The sequence below is a fragment of the Artemia franciscana genome, chromosome 19 (genome assembly GCF_032884065.1).
Source record: "Artemia franciscana chromosome 19, ASM3288406v1, whole genome shotgun sequence".
Lineage (NCBI taxonomy): Eukaryota > Metazoa > Arthropoda > Branchiopoda > Anostraca > Artemiidae > Artemia > Artemia franciscana.
The window spans coordinates 15,412,124-15,439,428 of NC_088881.1; the positions used below are offsets into that span (position 1 = coordinate 15,412,124).

The window sequence follows — 27,305 nt, forward strand, 5'->3', positions numbered from 1 at the left end:
TGGAGGAGAAATTGAAATTATACTGGATTTGTTTTCTTTTCTGGTCTAGGTAAATAAAAAAAAATTAAAGAATACCGCACTGGACTTTGCAGTCCCTACCGGTGGTGCTGATCTCCGTTACATGGCCCTTCAGCCAGGAATTGCTGAGGGGTGGCTGGGGGCCAGCCATTCTGTCCTATCGCTCACTTTCCTGTCTACCTTCCTCAGATTTCTCCAGGTACCTATTTAGAGCCGGATCGACTCTGACTGAGCTTACAGAGCTAAAGCTTTTATTTATCTGAAGATAATTTCAGGTGGATAGCGCTTGGAGTTCTTGTAATGTCCATATGACTTTTGTCTGACAAGTCCAAGTCTTTAGATTTATGCGATGCTGGTACCCTTAACTGTCACTGTTAAAAGCAGCTTCTTCACGATTTAACGCTCAAGTATAATTGAGGAAATACCCTATGTTCCCTTTGTCTCAACCGTTGGGCCCCTCCTCAACACTGTATCTACACTACAATTTAAGTATCAAATAAATTCCTTAAACCTGAGTAATTGTGACTTAGGTAACTAGTACTCTAAGCCTCTCGCACATTGCCTATTCTCTACGCTTCTCTATGCCTTTTAGTGACTATATTCTTATGAAAGTTTTTTCCAACAAAATGTCTAACAAAATTCGTCTTCTTTCAATTTTCTACCCCTTGCATTTGAAAAAGATTTTGATGTTAGCCTTCTAGTTTTAATTTTGCTTCTCATTCAGTCTCTCTCTCTCGATTTTTTTTATGAACTTACCCCCCCCCCCCTAGTTTAAAAAAAAATTGGATTATCTTATCGATTGTTTGATGCGAAGTCGTCTATTCAGAACGAACATCTGGTGTGGCCTGTTGCTTTTGGGTGGCACTTCTCAATATCCACTCTGTTTCTGAAGTATTAACATTCAGATTTATCATATAATCATGGTGGTATTTGAGAATACAGGAGAGCTAGTCATATTTCAAGACTGCAACATGTGAGGTAGATTCTTTATTTTAATAAATGATAAAATTGAACAAAAAAGTGGCTCTAGATTTGTATATTCCGGTCAAAACTAACTTCTTGTTTTTAGGTCCTACTGAAAGGTAACTATAATATTCATTTTATGAGGTTTTCTGTATTTCTAGAGATTATGGAAGCCTAGGCCAAAATTGACGACTGAGGACCTAAAAATGAGTATTTTTAAAGGAGGCCCTAGGCGGTCAATTACTTTGTTCAAAAGTTTCCGATAACTGATTGACGTGTGCTTCAATCAACCCTTCAATCTCCACCAAAGCTAATCTAACACACTGCTTTTGATGAAAATGATTGAGTCACTTAAGTTTCTATCAATAATCGTGAACGTTTGACTCAAGCGTTAAAGAGGTTCCTAGACGGGCAATCACGCTTGAGTCATTCGATTGACGGAAGCTTTTGATCAAAATGATTGATCGTTTAGGGCCTCCTTAAAGACTGATTGTTTAATATCGGCAAGCCTCTTTAATAAAGCTTAAGGATACCACTGCATACAACTGACTGAATCGTTGATTGAAAACTAGAGATTATTCGCAGCATATATCCATTGATAAGGCTAAGATTGTGTGCCATTTTCGTTTAGATTATTCGCAAATTGAAATTCCTTGAATTGGCAGTTACTTAGTATATTTTTTTTTTCTGAAGATTTCGTGTGCTTAGAAAAAAGTACTCGCAGATGTTTTAGCTAAAATTCTAAGTAATTGTCGTGTAAGAGAGCACATACGCACAGTGTGTCAGACACGGATAGACACACAGAGGGTTTCCGGAGGAAGAATGACGATCTGTATTCTTTAAAACTACTTTAATATGACTATTAATCCCAAACTTCTCGGAGCTATAACTTTGACTAATTTTATGCGATAATGCCCTCCCTCATGGCCCGATATGGTTAGATCGGTATTTTGGAATTATCCATAGGAAATATACCTTCACTATGTTTTTTTCAATTTAAGATCAGTGATCGTAGTTTAAAGTATTGTGTCCGTGTCTAGTAAAATATCCCTGAAATCTGACATGTCACTCCAATACGTCCAAAGAATAGGTTTACATTATAACTACCAGATTGATATTTATGAAGTTCAAACTGGGAAAAATAATCCCTGTTTTCTGAGTTTTTTTTTTTAGAAATTTAATTTTAAATAGAATATAAATTAAAAAAGAAATTCCCTGCAATTAAAAAAAATATTCTGTACGTGAATCATTCCTCCACTCAAAAATTGTTTCCAAAAGATCTTGTTGATAAATGTAGACGACGCCTTTTTCTCTTTTTTATATACTCCATTCCTGGCTTTAAAAAAGGCTATTGTACAACCGTCTTATTCAATTATACGACTAATTATTTCGTTAGTGCCTCTCCTATTAGCATTTTTGAATAGCTCTTTTTTTTACACTGTAAGTGGTTTTAAGAAGCTACAAAATATGCAAAACCTATTCAAACTTGAGTGAGGATTTAAAAAGGATTTAGCTAGTTGCTTTGTTATCCAATATTAGTTTCATGTTACAAACAGGGGTGAAACAGCCATTATCATAAAAAAAGGGAAGGAGAATCATCAAATTTATTGATCAAACAGAGAAGGGATGTTTTCAGAAATGATATAAATTGTCTTTTTGATGGAAAATTGATGTTAGGCGAGGTGTAATTTATTTGAGGAAGCTACTTTTCAAATAGTGTTATGTTTTAGCTATTGAAATGATAAAATTAATTATTGCATGCTTTTCGTTTTTTCCACCCTTCTAATTTTCACCGTGATCAACGGATAGGTAGTTCATGTGTACACACGACCGGAGGTTGGAAATTTTTTTCTATTTGATTCTAGTGGGATAAGAATTTTAGCCGAATTGATATGAAACACAGTTTTTCTATGAAAAGTAAAAAGCAAATTTATATGAGAAGCAAACACAAACGATTTTGACTGAAGAAATGAAGCCGAGACCCAACTTAAAGCAAACTGTAATTCCCGCTCACAAGTATAGAATTGACCCCCTCCCCCTCAAGCCACTCAAAAGGCATTTGCTTCAGAAAAACTAAGTAGATAGCTTAAATTGAAACTTTATTAAGTCAATAGATTTAAAAGGAATAAATTAAAAATGAATTTCATAATGGTGAGATGTATTGCATGTTAGAATAATAAAACTATATTTATTATTAGAAATATATTGATCTCGAAAGGAAGAACTTTTGTAAGTTGAGTAGCATTTTTTTTTACCTTATTAAGAAAACGGTTACATTTATTTTGTTTGAGTAAAGTGGATACGACCCTATCCATTTGGGTGGTTGTATAGCATGGCCCTACCAAAGCTGTATGAGGCAATTTCTATTTGTTTTAGGTTTTATCTCTTTATTCATAGTCATTTCTACTCGGTTTGAGTTTTCAGTTTCACTTTTTACTTTTCATGGAACATTTTGTTTTTTAGATTTTGTTTTTCTTCCTTTATTTATTAATACATGCATTTCGTGTAATAATTATATTAACGCTGGCTAATAAATATATTTATATTATCAGTTCAGGCTATTGACATGACGGAAGTAGCCGTCGTAGGAGTCCTCGTGGTTTGAGTATAGTGCACTCGATTTAATAGTCCTATAGTTGGCACAAATAGTCATAGTAGGAGTTGTTGCACTGAGAAAGATCTGGGTCGGAGTGTTTGTAATAGAAGTAGTCGTTATTTGAGTAGTTGTCATAGACTCAATTGCAGTAATTTTTTTTTTTTTGTAAACGTCAAACATTTTTTGTGGAATTTTCGATTTGGGTTTCTGGTTTGCCAAATCAGCTTCGAACTTGCAGTCAAAGAGCTGAAAAATCCTTCAGTATGAGCTTTAACGAGACACTTGTACCGTGTAGGACACTGGCTGCATATTGTTTAAGGAGACTCGTACTGCAATTTAAGCGTCATGTTATCAATTGATAACTTAAAAACCGTATAAATACCAAACCTCAAAGAATGTCATCGAGAATTTTATATTGTATTAGTCTTATATCCTTAATAAATAACAATATAAGTTCTCAAAATCAAATTAAACACCAACCATTAAATTATTGAATAGAATTCAATAAAAATACAAAACACATCTACTAACAAAATAAAACATAAATATAACAAAATATTATAACGAAATATAACAAAATACAGTCATAACGTGTTTAGTTGTTTCTTAGAGAGAGGCACCCGTCAATGGGTCCCGCTAGACAGTCATTTTTATTGATAAATATTGAAAACCTTCCATGAATTTCATTTCAAATAGGTTTAAAATAATTGTATGAAACATCTGTCTTAAATGGTCTTGTCTCTGAGGCTGCACTTATCCCATCGGCCCCAGAGACACATTCCTATACAGATATTGTTGCTATTTAGTAGGTACCTAGAATTTCTGATCTCACCACGTTTTTTGCTGGAGGGAGGGGTAAGGGAGAGATGAAACGCTGAGGGATGGCAAGTAGTTCTCCAATCATTTTGCATTCAAAAGAGCTTTACGATTTTTTAGTCGTGACTTGGTGAGACCTCCTACAAGTTTCAACGTCCATCCGTTTTATATGACCAAGCCTGGAGAAAAAAAGGGAGAGTGCTGCTCTGTCCTCGAGTCTACGCTGCACCGTTAACTTTGAAATACTCCGTTATTTTCTGGGAATTTACGGAGCGAGGGGGTTGTGGTTCTCGGACATGGTCCCGCAAAAGATTAATATTGTTTTGGGTTTGATTTGGAATAAGTGAGGGTCTTTTTGACACGAAAGTCTATATTTCCCTTTTTTATTATTATCTTCTTATCTACCGACAAAAGCAGAAAATATTTCTATAATCAGTGCTTCTTAACTGACTTTGAAACTTATTAACATCTTTGCGGGGTGGGGAGGACATTAAATTTTGCCTTTTTCTACAGATATTCCGCATTTATTTAAAATTAAAGCTTTAGGTTTTGTTGTTTTTTTCAAATTCGTGCGTTCCAAATGTCAAACCCCCTTCCAAATTTTAAAATATAAGTGACAGTTTGTATTCACGGGTGATTTTCTGTTATTCACTTGTTCACAATCCAAATAAGTTGGTGTTAGTTTTCAAATGTTAGCACTCATTCAAAGTCGAATTACTTTTATTTAGTCTAGAGTTAGTTTGACCTATTTATTAATCTTCCTGTTCATTTTTCTATTTTTCACCTAAGTAATCATGAATTTTAGAGCTTTAAATGAGTGAATTAATTGCCAAATTGATTAATATTAAAAACAATCGACAATCTAGGTCCATATGCTTCATCATCAAGCGTTTAAGATGTCCTTTTTTTCGAGTGTCTGCTTGTGCCTCTGAATGGGAGAAATCAGGGGCACATCTAGGATTCAGTTTTGGGAAGTATCATGACCATTGGGAGAATCAAACTGCGTTGAACAATCGAAAAACACAGTATAGTTTTTTCAAATTTCCGGGAGGGGTCTAAGTTACCGAAACCCTTATCTGGACTACAATGCTGAATCGACAAGATTTATTAATAAATAATTAAGTAGAAAGATAAGCACATGATACTAATCCCTTTGAAAGCTATATGGTTTTTAGAGCAGGGTAGAAAAATCCTCTCGAAAAAAAAACTAAAGAATAACTACTCCAATCAATCCTAGATAAAATACACTAAAGTAGAATTACAAATAAGCAAGAAATTTGCAATATAACACACAACAGAATTTTTTGTCAAAAATAGATTGTTTTATACCACATTTTAGTGTAGAGCTAGTCAAGACATTCTAAAAATTATATTAGTAATTGACGGCAAAAATACTTCTTGGTATTTTAGGGACTAAGTCTTTTTTTATTTCCGATGAATGTACAAAGCTAAATGTCAATCAGTTGTTTCGACGGTGAACCATATAAAAAAATAGCTGTGGAGTAAAGTGACTTGAAGTTCTGTACGGCTCACATGTTTTAAATGATACCTCCCAAAAAGCAAGACAATCGAATTAATATCTTTTGATTTTTGACAGCGGCACTGTATATTTAGTAAACCACCTGCCTTAAATCTAATCGTATGACATAATTAATAACGATGCTTTCATGCGTAAAATGACACCGCCTGGATATTTTGTTTTTGCCTCGTCGCTACCTATGTTTTGAAAAGTTGCTCATTAATATCAGAAAGTTTTTTCTATCCTCCCTATCCCCTACGCAGATGATAGAATAATTTGGTTATTTAATCAGAACATATTTGAAAAATTATAGTCAGGGCTTCGAGTTTTGGTTTGTTTGTTTCTGGGTTTTTTTCTGTGCTTTGAATCTTAAATAATGCACATAAACAAAATTTTGATGTTTATTTTTAAAGTTTCTCTATGTAAATCCACCCCACCTCCCAAAAAAAAATACTGGATACGTCCTTGGTCCTTCTACAGACGACCGGGGATTCCATTCTAGGTAAAATGCTATGGTATTTAGAAAATAGTGTATTTTTTGGTTTTCGACGAGGTTTAGTTTTTTACTCACTGTTCATTACCATGAGTTTAAAAGGAAAATATCTGTAAATTTTTCATTAATATTTTGGCAAAATATTTATGAGAATTGTAAATCTCCTATTGCAAAAAGAGACCATTTTCTAACCCGAGTATCACAGGAAAAACAAAAAACTTTGTACGGGGAAAAAAACTGTTATTTTTTAATTTGGATTTCTAAACGGAAACTAGTTTTGTTGTTTCTGCAAAATCTCGAATTGTGAAAATGTTCCCTTTTTGTGTCTTGCCAGCTTAGGCACAATAAAAAGCTGTTGCCAAATATCGATGAAATGTAGATCAATTTGTCAAACAGTTCGTGGTAACGAACCTGTAGTAAGGAGCGACCCGGCTCAATAGTAACCAAAACTCTAAAAAATGGAATTTAATACCAATAGCCACATCAAAAGAATTGCATTTTAATGCTGGTTTCAAATATACAAGTTTCATCAAGATTAGTCTTACCCATCGAAATTTACGAGCCTGAGAAAAGTTGCATTATTTTAGAAAATAGGGGGAAACACCCCTAAAAGTCATAGAATCTTAACGAAAATCACACCATCAGATTCAGCGTATCAGAGAACCCTACTGAAGAAGTTTGAAGCTCCTATCTACAAAAATGTGGAATTTTGTATTTTTTGCCAGAAGGCATATCATGGATGCGTGTTTATTTGTTTTTTTCCCCTAGGGGTGATCGTATCGACCCAGTTGTCCTAGAATGTTGCGAGAAGGCTCATTCTAACGGAAATGAAAAGTCCTAGTGCCCTTTTTAAGTGACCAAAAAATTGGAGGGCACCTAGGCCCCCTCCCACGCTAATTATTCTCCCAAAGTCAACGGATCAAAATTCTGATCTAGCCATTTTATTCAGCGTAGTCGAAAAACCTTATAACTATGTCTTTGAGGACGACTTATTCCCCCACAGTCCCCGTGGGAGGGGCTACAAGTTACAAACTTTGACCAGTGCTTACATATAGTAATGGTTATTGGGAAGTGTACAGGCGTTTTCAGGAGGATTTTTTGGTTCGAGGGAGGGGTTGAGAAGAGGGGGATATGCTGGGGGAACTTTCCATCGAGGAATTTGTCATGGGGGAAGAAAATTTCCATGAAGGGAGCGCAGAATTTACTAGCATTATTAAAAAAAAAATGAAAAAAATAAATATGAAAAAGTTTTTTCAGCTGGAAGTAAGTATTAGCATTAAAACTTAAAACGAACAGAAATTATTACCCATATGAGGGGCTCACCTCCTCCTAATACCTAGCTTTTTGCGCTAAAGTATTTTTAGTAATGTCAACTATTTATTCTACGGCTTTTGTGATTCAGGGGTCATTCTTAATGAATTGGGACAAAATTTAAGATTTAGTGTAAAGAGAGAGGTACTGACGAGGGGGCGAACCCTCTCATATATGTAATAAAAACATGAGAATAAAAAGTTCTTTACGTAAGCTAATTTATAAGTTACGTATATCTTTTACTAATAAAAAGATTCGTAAAAAATTAAAAGTTCTAGTTGCCTTTTTAATTAACCAACAAATTGGAGGGCAACTAGGCTTCCTCTCCCGCTCTTTTTTTCTCAAAATCATTCGATCAAAATTATGAGAAAGCCATTTAGCCAAAAAAAATAAATATGCAAATTTCGTTTTAATTATTCCTCTGTGGAGAGCCAAAATCAAAAGATGCATTGATTCAAAAACGTTCAGAAATAAAAAAAAAAGAAGCAAGTTTTTTCAACTGAAAGTAAGGAGCGACATTAAAACTTAAAACGAACAAAAAATTACTTCGTATATAAAAGGGGCTGCTTCCTCATCAATGCCCCGCTCTTTACGCTAAAGTTTTTACTGTTTTAAAAAGAAGAGTTGAGAGAAAGAGTCAGACTTTAGCGTAAAGAGCGGGGCGTTGATGAGGAAGCAGCCCCTTTCATATACGAAGAAATTTCTGTTCGTTTTTAAGTTTTAATGTCGCTCCTTACTTTCAGTTGAAAAACTTGTTGTTGTTTTTTATTTAATTTCTTAATATGTTGTCATCTACAAAGGCTTGCATCCTGTGTGACTTACTCTCAGACTCGGCTCACCCGCTTGAATGAGGTGTTGGTTTTATTTGTCCTAAATTTAGAATGATCTTGTTGGTTGTTAAACTTTCGGCTTTTTTAAATTCCCACTTTTTACTCTGTGTTGATGGCTGTGGGAAAATTCCTTGTCAAAAATACATTGCCTTACTTGCCTCCCGGGAAGTTGATCGCCACCCTTCAGAAAAAGATCTGGATCCCATTTTGCAAATTCGGCGACAGGCGTAAGAAATTCAATCCTCTCCTGTGACTGTCCGAATCAGGTGTTTCGTATCCTCAGTTGCTTAGCAAAAATACTTATTCACCCTCCTGGAGGCAAAATTAGTGTGTGTATTCTACATTGAACTGCTTGTCTGCTAATCATTCCACATCCCCCTATAGTTTGCATTTGGATAGACTGAAATAACATTTCAATATGATTGACACTCTTTGGACAAATCAAGTGTCAAATCAGCGGTGGCTCAACAAGTCATGACTGTTGGTTTTACTTCGGATTCTGTGATGAACAATGCTGGGGCTGGAATAACACGCAAATTTGGGCTCACCTTCCTAATTTTGGGATTCAACTTATTGATCACCTTTTATTAACACGCGCGTCAAACCTACGTGAGTGAAACCTACCTATATAATTGGTCAGTGTTGGTAACTAAAGAAAACTCGCTTATTTTTATGTTCAACAACGCTAAAAGTGTAAAACAAACATACAAACATGATTAGCTCAGTCAGTAGAGCATTCTACTCCTAACTTAGGGGTCGGGGTCGGCTCAGCATTGGACTTTACATATTTGAAGGTAAAGAGTAAAATATTGAAAATATATTTCGTTATATTATTCGAGTAAGAGTTGTATTTGTGAAGTGAACTGTCTATAAGAAAAAAACAAGTTCAAGAATCTTGTTAAAGGGGGAGGGAATCTCTTTCTTTCTTAATTGAGTATTCCCAAAATTACAGTTTTGAGAAGTTTCCCTGTTTTGTCTCGCGGCTTGAAGATCGAGTTCCAACTTCCAGCGACAGTTTTCTTTAAGGGGCAGGTAACTGTGTTTTTTTTTGTGTGTGTTCTTGAGTTTACCGATTTCCCATGTGCCTTTGGTTGTTTTTCTTCCTTTTTTTACAGTCAAGGACTGTAATATTTTATCATGTGATATATTTTTCATTATATGCCAATTGTTTGATTACATCAACTGCTTCTAGATTATTCAAACATGACTTGGTTAATTTTATGAAGCTGGCCTCATAACATGGTTGAAAATTGGTCAAGGTTAGGCCGACTAAACAAATTTTGAGAAAAAGCTTGAACTTACACCATACTTTACCCCCATCCCCCTAATGTCCCATGCATTTTGCCATGTATCACTTTTGTTTTCTGTGTACCCATAAACTGGATCAAGGATGACAAAATGGAGAAACAGAAGAAAACTCTCAAGACATATATAGTTTTAACTGTATATTTCTTCACAAAGGAGGGGGGAGAGGTATAGAAGAGGTGCCTTCAAAATGTGTCAAAACAATTTTCTTTACATATTATAAAGTAAGAATTGTTTTCTTAACATGGCTCATTCTCAATAGCCCCAGTTCTTGGCTAATACCCTTGGTTCTCATTGTAAAATAATGGCAATTCAGAAAAAGAAATATAAACATATGGGCATTTCCAGGCCTATTAATGGATTGAATAAATAAATAAAACATTTTTTTTTAACTGAAAGTAAGGAGTGACATTAAAACTTAAAAAGAACGGAAATTATTCCGTATATGAAAGGGGATATCCCCTCCTCAATGGCCCGCTCTTTATGCCAAAGTTTTTATTGTTTAAAAAGTAGAGTTGTGAGAGAGAGTCAAACAAAAAATCTGATTCTTTTGATGTATATATTGATGTCAAAATTCTGTTTTTAGAGTTTCGGTTTCTATTGAGTCGGGTCGCTCCTTACTACAGTTTGTTACCACGAACTGTTTGTTTTCCAAGGAAGTAAATTTTATATTTGGAACAGTTCTGATTCAAGGAATCAAATAAAGCTACTGTTTTGTTATCACACTGCTTATTTCATGTTTGGGATCTTGGATCAAGATCACCATGTTGTCTAAGGCAGTGGTTCTCAAATTTATTTAGACACTGTACCCCTCTTTTCCCAAAAAAATTAGGAACTCCTTCTCAGTTACCGATGCTAACTAAACTACAGCTAAACACAAAAGATTGCCAGTCGTAGAATAAAAGGGTTGTTTTATTTTTGTTGGCCGGCCGTTTACTCACTAAAAATCATTGCCTACCCCCAAGGGGTACGTGGACCAAAACTTGAGACCCACTGGTCTAAGGTATGGCTGCATCTTTGAACAATAGCCTAGGCCTTTTTATTTATAGGACATAATTAGATACAAATTAAAGAAAAAATGCCATTTGATTATCAAACTTAATTTTCTCCAAGTATTATAAGCCTAGTCACTGCTATTGCTAGCCTGACTTGTGTGCTAGGTATTGAGGAGGGGGAAACCTCCCTATTATACAAAAAAGTAAGCTTTAATGTTACTCCTAACTTTCAGTTGAAAAAACTTGTTTTTTTTTATTCATTTCTGATCTACCCTCATTGGAAAATCCCTCCCCCACTGAAAATTTTCCAAAGTAAAGCTGTTCGCATGTAAAACGCGCTCATTCACCCACCTGGAAAATGCCATCCGGACAATTGCATCCTCGATGAAAATCCTCTAGGGAAATTTCTCGCGGACGTCTTCAAATCATTTCGGAAATCCCCCTCCTCGGAAAATTGTTCCTAAAAATACCACCACCGCCAGTGTATTATTTTGTGTCAAAATTCAATTCATAGCTCCCGCGAACGTTGTATCGCAAGGCTATGAGCTATATAGATCAGTTACGAATGCTGTATGTGGACAGTTTAGGCAAATCTCACAACTTACAACCCTTTCCCCTGGGGCTGTGGAGAGCTGTGTTATCCTTAAAGGCATATTTATTGGACCAAACAGCTGTTCTGAACAAAATGGCTATTTCAAAATTTCGATCAGACAGCTTTGGGGGAGGGAGATCGTGGGAGGGGTTCTAGCTGCCCCCTAATCTTTTTAATCGCTTAAAAAGGGTACTAGAACCCTTAGTTTTCGGTCGAATGAGCACTCTGGTGGTCTTCTAGGGCAATTGTTTCAATCCGATTCCCCTTATATCACCCTAATTGCGCAACTTACACCCCTTCCCAGGGATTATGAAGGGTCATATCATCTCTAAAGGCATTGTTATTGGACCTTTGAACTAAGCTGAAGAAATCTCCAAATTTTTATCTGACTACTTTAAGGGAAGGGGCTCAGGAGGGAGGGTCAATTTTTTTTTTATTCCTTATAAAGAGCGCTAGAACTTTCAATTTCAGTTCAAATGAACCCTCTGCCAGTCTTCTAGGATCATTGGTTCAGTACGATCATCTCTTTGAAGAACAAAAAAAAAATAAAAAAAAACGCATCTGTGATCCACAAAATACAACATTTGAGATTTTTTTTTTTTTTTATGGAACCCTTGCCCTGAGGGCACTGGGGGCAAAGGGGTTTCATCCTCAAAGACATAATTTCCGGACCTTTCAATTACGTTGAATAAAATGGATATCTAAAAATTTGGATTAGACGTGTTTGGTTAAATGGTGGGCATGGAAGGGGGTTATTTGCCCTGCAATCACTTTTGACTATTAAAAAGAACACTAGCCATTTCAATTTCCAATCGAATTAGCTATTTTCGAAGTTTCTAAGGCAACAAATGGGAATCTCAAAATTTTTATCAGATGTATTACGGAAAAATATGGAGTTAGGGGGTGTATACACCCTCCGATCAGCCGGAATCTAAAAAATGGCACTTGAACTTCTGATTACCAATCCGATGAGTCCCATCCGAAGTTTATACGATCACACTTTCTATATGTACCTTGTATGCCGCCAGGGCTTAATTTTCAACCCATGCTCTGAGGGCTGTAGTGCCTCAAAGACTTAATTTCCGGACCTTTCAACTACGTTGAACAAAATTGCTATCTCAAAAGTGTTGATTGGATATGTTTTGAGAAATGGTGGGCGTGGAAGGGGGGTTAGTTGCCCTCCAATTACTTTCGACTATTCAAAAGAGCACTAGTCCTTTCAATTTCCAATTGAATGAGCATCGAAGTTTATACGACGACTACTTCAATACGAAGTGCCCTGGTCTAAAACCAAAAAGCTAAAAAAAAAGTAAATAATACATTGTGCCCACATGGCTCTTTACTTAGGCTGCGCTATTTAATTTCTGATCGTTTTTTCAATAATGTTTGGAAATCTGGTGCCCCTTCTGGTGCCCCTTCAAGGAAAATTCCCTTCCGCCATGAAAAATGTCTCCATGGAAAGATCCTCCCATGTAACTCCCTCCCCCTCATCCCCGCCCCTCTTCCAGGAAAGATCCCCCTGAAAAGGTTTGTAAAGTTCGCAATAACCTATTCTATATGTTAACATTGGGCGAAGTTCACAAATTGTAGCCCTTCCCCAGGGGCTGTGGAGGATTAAGTCATCCTTAAAGACATAGTTATTAGATTTTTCGACTATGCTGAGCAAAACGGCTGTTTTGAAATTTTGATCGAGTGACTTTAAGAAAAATGAGTATGGGAGGGTACCTAGTTGCACTCCAATTTTTCGGTCACTTGAAAAGGGCGCTAGAACTTTTAATTTCTGTTCAAACGAGCCCTCTCGTGATATTCTAGGACCACTTGATCGATTCGATCACCCCCGAGAAAAAAAAGAAATAAATAAACACATGTCTGTGATCTTTCTTCTGGCAAAAAATACATAATTCCACATTTATCCAGATAGGAGCTTGAAATTTCTACAGTAGGGTTTGCTGAAACGCTGAATCTAATGTTGAGATTTTCATTAAGTTTCTATGACTTTTAGGGGGTGTTTCTCCCTTTTTTCAAAAATAAGGCAAACTTTTTCAGACTCGTAAGTTGTTGTGGGTAAGACTAAACTTGATTAAACTTATATATTTGAAATATATATATATATATATATATATACCCGTCCCATCAAAAAGCGGAAGAGAAGCTACACCTACATCAAATCAAACAAAACGATGAATTTGTTGTTTGCTTAGCAAAATTTGAAACTGTGTACACAAGTGTAGCATCACTTCCTGTGAAAAATATTAATTTAAATAAATCTAATATAATAGCAATAGTAATTATATAGATCTCTCTCTAATAAAAAAAGGACAGAGATAGAAAAGGGCCCTTACACTTGCATTTAATGTGATTTCTTTCACGTAAGAAAACTAAGCAAAGACGGAGGAGTATCCGTTGTAAAATAAATAGTGTGCGCTTTAAACACTCACACTCACGCATAATACACTCGCAAACTCTAAAATGAAGCACAGCGTTAAGGAGCAAAAATTATATTGAAGAATAGATCCTGGAAAATTCCAGATACCTTTTCATATGTATATATCAAAAATAAAACTTTTGGAATTTGGAAGAATGTGTCAAATATTCTTCCGCTGTACAAATAGTATAAAGGGTATGTAGGTTCAACCAAAAATGAGTTGGCTTTGTCGATTTTTACTGGTAAAAAAAACTATGAGCCTATTGGTCCTCCCCTCCGTGTGCTTCCTGCGGTTGGTAGCTGAGACCTTTGGCCCTATTATGTTATAATTGTGACCTCTTTACAAGTCAAGCTTTCTGAACTCTTGAGGAATTTCTATGATATCGTTCCAAGTTTATTGTGCAAAACTATCACGTTTCTAGCTTGATTAATTTAGCTTGTTTTTCAGTGTATATACCACAGTACATATACCTGGGCTGTGTACTGGTGTATCTACGCACACACACTTGTTATCTCAAGTTCATTTTGTATCTTCTTTTTTAATCCTTTCTGTTTTTAGTTTTTGTGATCCCGATGCATTGGCTTCTCAATGCACAACTTTTGTGCACGATATTCTTGTGTACTTTCCATTCTAATCTAGTCTTTTCATTTTACCCATCAATTATTTCTTAATGTTGTTTTGCCATTCGGAAATATTTTTGATTTTTATGCCTTTAGACGGAGATCACTTTGATGTATAAACGCCGGGTCACCTGGCTCTCTGCTATGAAGGATGGGAAAAAATAAAGGGTACGTTGGCATGTGCACAAATAGGTGAACATGAAAACATAGAATCAGGACAAGATTCCCATCTGCCCCCTTCGGAAAAACCAGCTGCCTTAACAAAAACCTGATCCATTTCAAAGTAGGGACAATAAGCACGCGAAAAACAGGCGTCGTCTAGAAAGGGACTTTTTCCCTACAGTGGATAACATGAGTTTTAATTCGAATCTCATCAATAAAGCATCTGGGGTCTGTAAAACAAATCCTTGATTGGATTTATGCACGCCCTGAAAGTGAGGCTTAACTATCCTAAATGGTTGATACTTTCCATCGGTTCAAAGCCTGCAGGGAGGATCCAGGGAGTGGCTTTAGGGGTACCTACCCCATCCTAAGAAGGTTGAAATAATCACTAATTACGTGGTCCGAGGGGAGGAAAATACCGATGGGAGGCCACATTTTTATCGGTATCCTTCCCCAAATATCAATTATGTATCTGTCCCTGACAACCGGGAATGGGTGCTAACAGTATATTGGGTAATAGTAAGGGAAAGTAGGTCCTCGGGAAGTCCTGTTCTAATTGTCCTATGTCACGGAACCGGTCGACGTAGCTAATTAGGGCTCAAGAAAGCGTTTCAAAGCTTCACATAGGTAAGACTTTAAGAAATATATGAAAACGAGAAAAGGAAAGCACAAAAATTCAAATTTGGCTTTGAGTATGTTTTTCCCAGACTTTAGACTTAGGTGATTACTAGAACCTGAACGAATTCTTGGCCCAATTTTGTTTGGCTGATTCAATTGGTTTAAGTCAAGTTAGGAAAGTTCTCAAGTTCACAAAAAACTCTTAAGCCTCGCAAAAGAATGGGTTGTGACTGCAACTGAAAAAGTCAGCTTTTGGGATAAATTTCGAGCTGTTGGTTTTAAAAGTAAATGCTTAAAGTAAAGCCAAAGCAAAAAAAAAAGTTAAAGTAAAGCCTTAAAGTAAAAACTTTGCTTAAAAGTAAAGCCCATTTTCAAATACGCTGTATAATGTTCTAGATATAACTTTGCCAAATTCTCCCCCAAATGAAATTATGGTTAGTTATGATCGTGGACAGAAACCCGATTGGTTTTATTTATGTTGTGCGTAAATGTTCAAATTTGCATGTTTACAACCAGGGCTCAGGTTGGCAAATTATTACTGACAATTTTGATTCCTACTTACTCCGACTTTCGCTTTTGGAATTTTAGAGAAGCCTACTCCGTCTCTTTTAGGTTTTACAAATGTGGCACCGACTCTCGTAAACTTTGAAAACCCAACCCGACCTCATTTATTCCCGCCGACTTCCTACCGTTCTAATTTGTGCTCCTGAATCAATATTTTGAACGGCTCGGACTTCTTTAGCAGCAAATTAGTACCAACCCCGGCGCAAGAGCTCTGACTGTTGCATGAAATTTGTTAAGACAAAAGTCTAATCGTTTCAAGAAGTAATTAGTTTCTTGCACAATATCCGAATCAAAACATTTCGAGAAGTAATTTCTTTGAATAGAACATTTTTAATTCAAGTCGCTAACCAATGGTGTTCAAGTGACGGCTTTTGACCACAAAACGGTCATTGTCGGGCTTTCCCACGTTTTGGTTGCACGGAACCAAGCAGAAGAAATACCGGATATGGAACATAAAAATTATGCGAAATTGACTGGAAAATGCTCAAATTACGAGCTCATTGACAGGCACACTTGTTGCGATTCCTATCATTCATTATACTGTTCTCACTTTGCCTATGTGAAAACTTTGCTGCTGGAAAATTGGGGTCGGCCTATGAAAACAAATAATGCTAATAGCCACTCGTGATTTAAACCGGTCATCCCTGGAAGTAGATTATTTATTAACTTCAAAATTGCTCATACGAGTTGTTCCAAAATTGCCTCTTGGGAGTATGCTGGAAAGGGATTTCCGGTTTTTCTTTTTCTTTAATGCGTATAGTTTGCAGTTTATTTGTATTAGATAACCACAAGTTAAAAGCTAAGCGTTGAATCGCTTTTATGCACCTGAAGCATGGACATAGATAGTAACGGGAGATAGGGGGCTTCGCCGCTGGTTCTCGACACGGCTACGCGGCTGGCCTCCGTATATTGATTCTCATTATCGCCTGTATTCTAACCGCAGACAATGTGAACTTCGTCTTGATGTCATGGTGTCACCATAGGTTCGATATAACCACCCTGGGAAAAATACGAATTCTTCCTTAAAGTGGCCACCTGTCTAGATCACTCTTGTAGCCAGAATCAATATACCAGTTTTAAGAGAAAAAAAAACAAACAAAAAACTATGTAACCGATTTCGATGATAAATTTATACGCACACATATACGCGATTATTGTTCGTTTAATTAATTTAAAAATAGGCAGAGGCTATAATTCTAACAACAAGATGTTTTGTCGACAGTTGTCAATGCTACCTTTCATAAAGCATTATGTGTTTGTCGTTAATTTTCAGGTGGTAGCAGAACTTTTGAGGTACTTTGCCTTTTAACACGAGAAAATCCCACGTACAACATACAATAATCAAAACAGAAGTACGGAGGTCGATGTCAACACATTCGAAAATTTTGGCCTTACGATTTATTAAGTGGGATTGATGTCGACGAACAATACATTTAAGATCACCTTTACTGGAGTCGAGCGTAACTCGAGAAACATGTACTTTGTTTTCTGATTTTTTCCCAGTAATTACATTCGCCTTAATCATGTTGTTACATAAATCAGTAACAAAAATGTGGGTTCCATTCCACGTCCCCTCTGAAATATCTAAGTTATCTAAAAGCATAACTACTTTTTTTTAAGTCATGGGATGGCAAATCTGCACAATTGAAGAACTGCAGTGAATTCACTTCCTCCTTCGTCTTGGTCTTTTACAAAATCATAACTTTTATACGGTTTGTATTCTCGTGGGAGGCGATTGGTAATTTTTGCATTTAATTTACTTACTTCTTTGTTCAGCCAAGCTAAAGTAATGCTATCCTTCATTAAATTTAAGTTTTGATTTGGCATTATACTTCCTCAATTAAATTATCACTAGAAATTGAACCGTCTATACTCGACACAATCTGGCGCAGTGAAAGTAAGCTGCACATTTGGACGTTTGGCTGTTCGATTCATTTATGGAACTCTTTAGAGAATAAGTGATGCCCCCCCCCCCCAAAAAAAAACATAATTAATTTGGTAAATGGGGAGGTGGCAATGCAATATGACCATGCAAGCAGCAATCTCCAAATGAACTACCTTTGTTTGCTAGTCTTTCCTCGGGAAGATGGAGGGCTCCACAATGAATACATGCAATGTTGAAAGGTCCTAATGACTGACAATTAAAATTGGTGTATTTTACGGTATCTTTGTATGTTTCATTTTTAATTCGTTCTAATTCTCGCTGTCGCATGTGTCCTAACCGCAAGTGTCTTTGTTCTTCACTTTCGTTTTTGACACGTTCTCTGGCCATCGGATCTTGCAAATAGCATTCACTAGTTTTTTATGACGTATCTTTTCCGGCTTTGTTGTTTTTGTTAGTTTTCGTGTCCGTTGTATTTGCAACTAAACTAGCAAGTGTTTCTATTTTCCCAGAATTTCTTCGAAAGGAAAATGGGCTCTCTGGATTCTCCCTGAAAATTGAAGTTTAACAACCAAGATGAACGATTTGTATTTCTTTTAACGTGCGTGTATTTGCGAACGTTAATCTTGAGGAGTTTCTGACAGGCTAAATTTTCTTGGAGAAATACGGGAATGGACTCTAATTCGGGAAAAGACTAAAATTTATTTTGCCATGAGTGTGTTCTGCTTGTGAGATTTTTGTTTATTTATTACTATTTTTTACCGTTTATGATTTGATTCAAAATTGGCTGTGAGTAGAAACTTAAAAAGAAGGAGGCTTTTACGACAAGGTAAGTTTGATGCACATTTCCGTTACTGTTGTGGATAGAATAAGCCGAGTCCTTTGGTCTTGAACTAGTATGGAAATGCATTGCATAGCCGGAAGCAATTCATATCTAGAAGAATTATTTGAGTTCTCAAAAAGCTGAATGGCTCAGACGTTTGTAAACTCCCAAAGCTACGTAAAACCATAGCTGCCATCAGAGGGTGGATAATCTACTATTAACATCGGTCCTTAATTTCCTCATCTATGAACCCCCACCCCCACCCGAAAAATGATATTAAAACTATACTGTGTGCTTTCAGGCACTCCGAAAAAATATGACCCCCTCTCCTACTCCATGCTTTAGCACCAGTACCTAGGTGTGGAAATTAGATGTAATTAGTGGAGAGACGTTTATTGTATTTTTCTCTGGTAACCTCGTCTTGGTGATAACAGGCTGTTTGCGTTGCCTGATGTTCTTGTCACTTGTCGTTGCACTGAATCCCAGCTGCTTTGAATTACACCTGGGGAACGAATCTTGTCACCGCTGAAAACAAAACATGTGAATTTTTGATAGCAGATCAGGAGGGACAAACAGGAAGGCTATTATGTATTTTTCATTATTAAATAGGAACTGTAAAACGTTTTTCACCCCTTTCCCCCATATGACGCCTTTTGTACCTAATTACTGGTTAAAACCTGTCGTCCCATGGGTCGAAAAAGAATAGCTGCTCTGAATTAATAATTTTGTGGGTGTATATGTAATTTTGTAAGTGCGATTCTGGATGTTATTACTTTCCTTTTTTTTAATTTGATTTGGAATGAAAATTTGGTATAAACTGTTTTCCCTGTGAATTAAGTTTTATATGGAAGTACCATAAACTCAAAAGCTTACACATTTTATTCGTTTGTCCCTTTTTATATTTTCTTCTTCATTCTACTTTGGTTCTGTTTTCTATATTATGATCCCAACTTGAAACTTCTCAACTCCTGAAAATTATGATTCAAACCTGAAACTTTTGAAGTTCAATTTTCTTGCCAAAGGATTTGTCGTATTCTTAAGGAGGCCCTAGACGGTCAATCATTTTCATCAACTGCTTCCGTCAATCGATTGACCCCAGCACGATTGACCGTCTAGGAGCATCTTTAAAGCTTGAGTCAAGCGTTGACGGTAATTGATAGAAACTTTGAATGACTCAATCATTTTGATCAAAAGCAGTGTATTAGATTAGCTTTGGTCGCGATTGAAGGGTTGATTGAAGTTGAAGCACACGTCCATTGGTTGACGGAAACTTTGATCAAAAGGATTGACCGTCTAGGGTCTCCTTTGGGTTTTAAAATTAGAAATAAAACCAAACTATGACAAAACTCGTTTATCACTAAGTAGTAGATAATTTGTGTAGAAGTCAGTCTGCTTAGGCCCATTCGATACCATAAGAATCGTTTTGCTTGGCTCAGCGTCGGCTGACCGCCTCAAAAACGAAGGGTCAAAGCTTACCCATTTTATCTGCTTGTCCCTTTTTATATTTTTTATTCATTCTACTTTGGTCCTATTTTCTATACTATCATCCATTCAAAACATGAAACTTTCACTTTTTTGCCGTAAAAACGTGAAAGTTCACTTTTCTTGCCAAAAGATTTGGTGTATTCTTATGTTTTAACTTTTTGAGGATAATCCCTAAAAATTAGAATTAAAACCAAACACAGACAAAACTCGCTTTCATATAGTAGATAATTTGTATAGAAGTCCGTCTGCTTAAGCCCATTCGAAGCCTCAAAATCACTTTGCGAGGCTCAGCGTAAAATTCACCCATTGGCCAATTTTTCCAGCACTATTACTCCCAAAGCGATTTGGTAAAAAATTGACAGAGTATCTTAAATGTATCAAGAGTCCGAAAAGCTAACGAGAGGCTAGTTTAAAATAAAGAAAATACTGTTAAGGAAAATGCTATCTATTCAGTGTGCATGCAGCACAAGAATTACGTCTTCTCTGTCGGCGAGGTTTTCAATCAAGACCGGTAGCACAACAGTGAACTTTCAAAGCTGTCAAATTGCTTAAAGGATACTTCCTTGGACTGATTTTCAACGTTTTTCAAACAGATATGCTAGAATATTTTTATGGACTGCCCTTTCCAAACTAAGAAGAAAAGTCCGCTTCGTTTGGTCGAAAAACAAAATGCAGACTTATACTACTATTACTAATAACTCACTGCAGCACCAAGCCGCCTAAGGTCAACACAGCTACCCACACTCCTCCTCTATCCCAATCTATTAAAAGCCTCGCTCTTTACCACCTTCCAAGAAGTTCTCATTTCTCTTAAATTCTTCCTTTTGTCCTCCCACCCCGTTCGGGAACGACCTGTTTTTCGTTTGGCCCTAGACGGTTGGCCGACAAGCATAATCTTTGACAATCTCTCATCCTTCATTCGCAGAATATGTCCTAGCCATCTCATCCTTTCTCTCATTATAGCCCTAGAAAGCAGGATTGAACCCCATTTCTCGTATAGCTTACTGTTTGAGATATGGTCAGTCCGTCGGATGCCCAAAACAATCCGTTGGCAATTTCTCTGGAAATCATCTGAAAAATCTTCCGCCGTTTTTCGGAACGACAACGCTTCATGCTTCTAATGATGTGAATTTCGTTAAATCTAACTATCTCTTTCTCTGGCACAAAATGGAAGAAGTTGAATGGTTTTTTAAGATTTTCGTGAAAGTAGGTTTTGGCAGTAGCGTCGTTGGTGGGGGGGTGCAAGGGTGACAGTTGCCCCCCCCCCAGTAATTCAGAAAAAATATTATATAGCTCATACCCCTTGACTCTCTATATGTAGACCCCTATTGCCTCCCCCCATAAAAATTTGGAGCTACGCCCCTGGGTATCGTCTTTTAGTTTTCTTTCGTTTGTTTGGATCTATTATCCAAGCTCTACAAGTTCTCTACATGGTAATACGGCGCAATCAATTCTAAGTAGTTTGACCACACAAACTAAAAAAAAAACTTATAATGGGCCAGATAGGGTACTGTGCTCTCTTAAATTCATACTAAAAACATACGTGAGAATTTTGCAAACAACCTAAAATCCTGTATGTTCGTTGTGCCAAACGATGATTATTTTAAAGGAAAACCAGTAACACGCCATTTTTATGGCACTTGGTATCTACCAAATGACATATAGCGATCGCAAATTCTATCGGTCTGTCGGCCTGTCTGTCCCAGTTTTGCTACTTTAGGCACTTCCAGGTAAGCTAGGACGATGAAATTTGGCCGGCGTATCAGGAACCAGACCAGATTAAATTAGAAATTGTTGTTTCCCGATTCGACTATCTGGGTGGGAGTGGGGGTACGGTTAAATTGGAAAAATTAGAAAAAATGAGGTATTTTTAACTTACGAACGGTGGTCAGATCTTAATGAAATTTGATGTTTGGAAGGATATCGTGTCTCATAGCTCTTATTTTAAATCCCGACCGGATCTGGTGACATTGTGCGGGGGGAGTTGATGGGGGGAACCTGTTTTACTTTGTTGAACTGTTCTACTTTCGTCATGGAAAGGCAGTGTGGTCTTCGAAGTTATCTACGGGGGGAACCTAAAATCTTGGAAAAGCTTAGAGTGGAAGAATCAGGATGAAACTTGGTGGGAAAAATGAACAAAAATCCTAGATACTTGATTGACATAACCGGAACGGATCCGCTCTCTTTGGGGTAGTTAGGGGGGGGGGGGTAATTAGGAAAAATTAGAAAAAAATGAGGTATTTGTAACTTATGAACGGGTGATCAGATCTTAATGAAATTTGATATTTAGAAGGATCTTGTGCTTTAAAGCTCTTATTTAAAATTCCGACCAGATCCTGTGACATTGGGGGAGTTGGAGTGGGAAACTGGAATTCTTGGAAAACATGAAAATTGGGGTATCTTTATCTTACGAATAGGTGATCGGATCTTAATGAAACTTGATATGTCTCATATGCTTCTTTTTCGACTCGACTCGGATCTGGGGACATAGGGGGTTGGAGGGGGAAAACAGAAATCTTGGAAAACGCTTAGAGTGGAGGAATCGGGATGAAACTTGGTGGGTAGAATAAGCAAATGTTGTAGATACGTGATTGACGTAACTGTACTAGATTCGCTCTCTTTGGGGGAGCTGGGGAGTGGGGTTCAGTGCTTTGGTGAGTTTGGTGCTTCTGGATGTGCTAGGCCGATGAAAATTGGTAGGCGTGTCAGGGAGCTGTACAAATTGACTTGATAAAGTCGTTTTCCCCGATTCGACCATCTGGGGGGCTGAAGGGAGAGGAAAAATTAGAAAAAAATGAGGTATTTATTGCTTACAAGTGGGTGATCGGATCTTAATGACTTTTGATTATTAGAAGGACATCGTGACTCAGAGCTCTTATTTTAAATCCTGACCAGCAGTAAGCCTCTGATTTTCCTTTAAATAAATCTATTGATTCTTAGAATTTTGCTAGAGCTCATACCATATGAGCTCTTGGCTCTTCCGGCCTCGTCACAAGTGCCATATGAGCTCTTAGCTCTTGTTTTTCTGTCGGTTGGCTGTTTTTAACTGTATGCCCTGAACCTGGCACGTACGCAGGGGGCCTTCGGCCCCCCCGAAACTTCGTGAAATGTTTAATTTCCCCATGGTTTCTTGGGATTTCTGTCAAAAGTAGGACATTTATTAAGAATCTAGATACATGTGTGAAGCCTTTTTTGGGGGATTTTACAGCATGCCATTATCCGGTCAAGTCATTCCCCAATTATTAACCCATTTTCTGTCTAACTTTTTACCCTCTTTGAAGTAATTAGCAATTGTGCTGTTTTGTTTTTTGTAAAGAGAGTTTTCTTTCCACAGCAAAATAGAATTATCCTTTATATTAGGGCGTTTATCCCCCCCCCCCTTCAGGATAAAGTACAGCTTTTAATGGATCAGTTTTGGAAACTATCATTTTTCATTAAAATCTACGTTTTTGCAATAAAAGAACTATCCCCCACAGAATCCATATTGCACTGTTAACCCTAAAATTTCCCTTTCAGTGGGATATAATAGATTAATCACTGGTTCTAAATTGCTATGAACACAACATGAGCCTAAAACGTACTTTTGAGGCTTCAGTCTTCTCCCCCCCCCCCCCCATCCGCTACAATACTACAGATTAAAGTTAATCTGCATTTTTCGATATACCTGCTTTTTGCATTACTAAATAAAAAAGTGCTACTTCATATCTGCTGTTTCGAAGGTTTCGGCCCCCCCTCCGAAAAAAAAAAATTCCTGCGTACGTGCCTGCCCTGAACATTGGCTATTGTATGTAGTGGCTTTACTGGTTTCCATATTGACATACTTTTTTTCTGTATGGTATACGGTCCAGTTATGGCCTGCATGGTATAGGGTGTCTATGACCGGCCCTTATTTCTAGTCAGTCGTTCGCATTTTTTTTCACCATTCATACCTTCATCGTTTCATTTTTTGTATTCTTAGCTCAATTTGCTTAATAGCCGTTTTTTTAACACTACAATTAAAACAATGTGTTTATATTACTTTAAGTTTAATTAATAGTCAGTATCTTGTCTTATCCCCTTTCTATTTCTCCGAGTTTATTAATATTTTTTGTAATGCTTAATAGAAGAATTGATCTAGCCTACAAAAATAACGCTGGTTGCCGAATTTTGTTTTTCTTTTTTGATGATGTTGGTTTGTAATAATCCATATTTATACTCAAATGATTTGGAAGCTTTTTTGAAAACCCTCTGGCAACAGAGTGTTTGAATAGAATGTCTGAGCCCAATCCTGGATGAATCCTCCATTTTAAAATTATTTTTCATTATAATTGATTTATCGCGTCTGGAGCATTCGACAGAGTTAATCTGACTGATAAAGCTTATTCAATAACGGCTTGCATAGTTCGGATAGTCAGGGCGATGGCATTTCTTCCTATCATGGTTTATTGCTTGATTATGTGTTTCATTTACTTGATATCTTAATTCTTGATCTGATACTATCTTACATAATAGGGGGACTTTTATTGACTTGTGCTATCTGCCTGATCTGCCCTTTGTATAAGCAATGATGTTGTTCGAAGTTAGTAACAGTAATACTAACTTCAAAGTTTTATACTTTTTAGCTTGTACTGTGTTTGCTAGCAGGTTTGCGCTAAGTAGAGGTCTTTGGGTTCACGCCACTCCCAAAAGTAGCGAATTTTATACGTTTCTTTTAAATTTTTACTAGTTTTTATATAACTTGCCCGTTTTTACGCCCCCCCCTCTTCCTAAATAATTTCTTATGTACTTGCTTACTTGGTTGCTAGAATTTATCTTCTTTTTTTCTCAGTGGAATGTAGTGAGCTGTGACAATGAATCTTTTCACCAGTCACTGCACTAAAGACAAGTTCATGCAAATGTCCTGAGGGCATTCGAAAATGCCCCTCTCCCCCTGAAATGTTATGACTGTTTCCAGAATATCCCGCAATTTTCAGCTAGTTTGTCTGTTTTATTGAAGATTTTGTCCCTTCCTCCGAAATAAATTGTATCGTGCGTTCCTGTATTTATTCATTACGATGATGCATTAATAATTAGTCGGAACTCTACTGATTCTAACGAGTATAATTCTTAAAAAAAATCAAATTACGAGAAAATGGAAGATCCGGTAACAGGCACGTTCGCGGGAAATTCTTTCTGTTAGTAATGGTGGCACAAGTTAGAGAAACGTGTAAAAATGAAATTACAAAGTACATTTTGAGATTTTTGGGGGTTTCACTACCAACCCCCCCCCCCGTGTCCTTGCGTTTCTGGCAACCCTCAGTTTGTAGTATAGCTAAATATATCAGATACCGCCTAATTTTGACTATATGGCGAATTTGTATCAGGATAAAATTATACGGGCACCGAGGCCCATCCCTTACGTACACGCTTGATAAATACTTAAAAAAGTAAATTTTATGCTCAAATATCTGGATTTTTCACATTTTTTAAGGGTTTTAAGGAAAAATTTTCTGGCCAAGAAAAGAGTTTTAGGGCGGCCCATGGTGAGGCGAATTCCAGATACGAATTTTAACCGCAAGTTTCACTAGTTAACAAAGGTTGAGACTAGACACGTACACTAGATTATTTTTGAGGGAGGTATAACAAAATCTATTTTGCTTTACAGTTTGAATAAGAAGTGCCAAGGATTTAGGGAAATTTATGATTATGGGGGGAGGGGATTAGGCGCCTGATATGAGGATGCTAGGTAGATGGGTTTTAATGATTTCATCCAAAATTAACGCACATCTGTAATGTTATTTTTTCAGGTCATTTTCTATGATAGTGACTGGAATCCTACCGTGGATGAACAAGCAATGGACCGAGCTCATAGGCTTGGACAAACAAAGCAAGTCACCGTATATCGACTTATTTGCAAAGGAACAGTAGAAGAACGAATTCTAGAAAGAGCCAGAGAAAAATCAGAGGTCAGTATTTTTTCTAATACTATTTTCTAACATATTGTTTAGGGCAATATGCTTTGACACTACTATGTACAATACAAGTGCTGAATATTAGATGGACTGGTAACGGAACATTATAAGTGGGCTGACAGTCTGAAAGGGAACTATGAAAATGTTTTCCTACTGTTGATAAGTCAGGTGATCCATCGATAAATACATATTTAGGTGATGCGTCTGCTATATTTTTCCTTGAATATTTTTCTCTCCATAATCGCTGTTTTAGCAGGCTCTTATCTAAGCAGTAACAGCGGTAACATTTTATCTACGCATTTTCGTACGTCCGTGGTAACTATTAAAGTACTTTTCCAGATATCTTAAGTTAGGCGTCAGTATTTCAGTATTTATTTTACTCTCTATGCACTGTGGAATATTTGAAAGAAAATGACGGGACCTTTTTTTTGCGTTAAAAAATTTGTATTCAAATTTGTACGAATATATATGCGTCTGAAACTTGTTTCTTGTTAGGCAAATAAAAAATCAAACAATAAGAGCATAAAAATTCTTTTCGAAAAAATAGATTGTTCAATCAGGCGGTTCTCATCTTTTTTGGTATAATTGTCGTGACACTGACCTTTCTTGCCATGCGCAAGTCTAGGGTTTTTAAGCTGCTTATTGCGTGATGGTTTTCTCAATAGCAAAAACAATTAGATAGACAAAGCGCTTGTGGGTTTTCTTAGTTGTGTGTCTTTTCCCTTGACATTTTGCAGGTGAAAATGTGGGATCACCATTGCATGTATTAACATTGAGGTTGATCTCGTGGGAATGGAAACTTATCCTCTTTTGATTTTCATTCTTCTGCGATTGGCTTTTGGTATTATGATTCCTTGATTGATACGTTTCTCCCCATTTGATTTCTCAAGGGGGATGTGACGGCAAGAAGTAGTCCTCGATTGACAGACCATTAGACTTGTAGTAGTTCTTTTGTTTTGTCCTTGCCTTTTCGCTTCAACTTAAAAAGAATGGCGTGCCACGCATAGTACTTACGAGACAGCAGCCTTTGGTGGTGTCTCGGACGACATATCTTGCTCTTTTGTCGCAGCAAAGGCAGTAATAATGAAGAGAAAGAAACATTAGACCCTGTCCATATGGGTATTCTTCTGTTGTAGTCCTTTTACCTTGACATTTTACAGTTTGACTAAGAGATACCCTAGTGTATATTGTAGTGGAGTGGTTTGTCTTGTGGAAATATCCATTTATTCCCCTGTTGAGCACTGTAGTTATTCTTTTGTATCCTCAAGGGGAACTTGGTGACATGGAGTAGTCGCCCCTGTGACAGACCATTCTCATTTCTATATATTTTTTGTTCCTGCTTCTTTACTTCAGCTTA

At 36.9% G+C, this 27,305-nt stretch overlaps 1 protein-coding gene across 4 annotated transcripts in view; it reads left to right on the forward strand.

Moving 5' to 3' along the window:
* Positions 1–27,305, forward strand: part of LOC136039331 (chromatin-remodeling ATPase INO80-like) — a 138,516-nt gene that overhangs the window by 81,701 nt on the left and 29,510 nt on the right. For all 4 annotated transcript variants that reach the window (XM_065722956.1, XM_065722954.1, XM_065722953.1 and 1 more), the window contains exon 21: positions 25,784–25,942. In XM_065722956.1, coding sequence (XP_065579028.1) covers positions 25,784–25,942 — 159 coding nt within the window. The remainder of the gene's footprint in view (positions 1–25,783; positions 25,943–27,305) is intronic.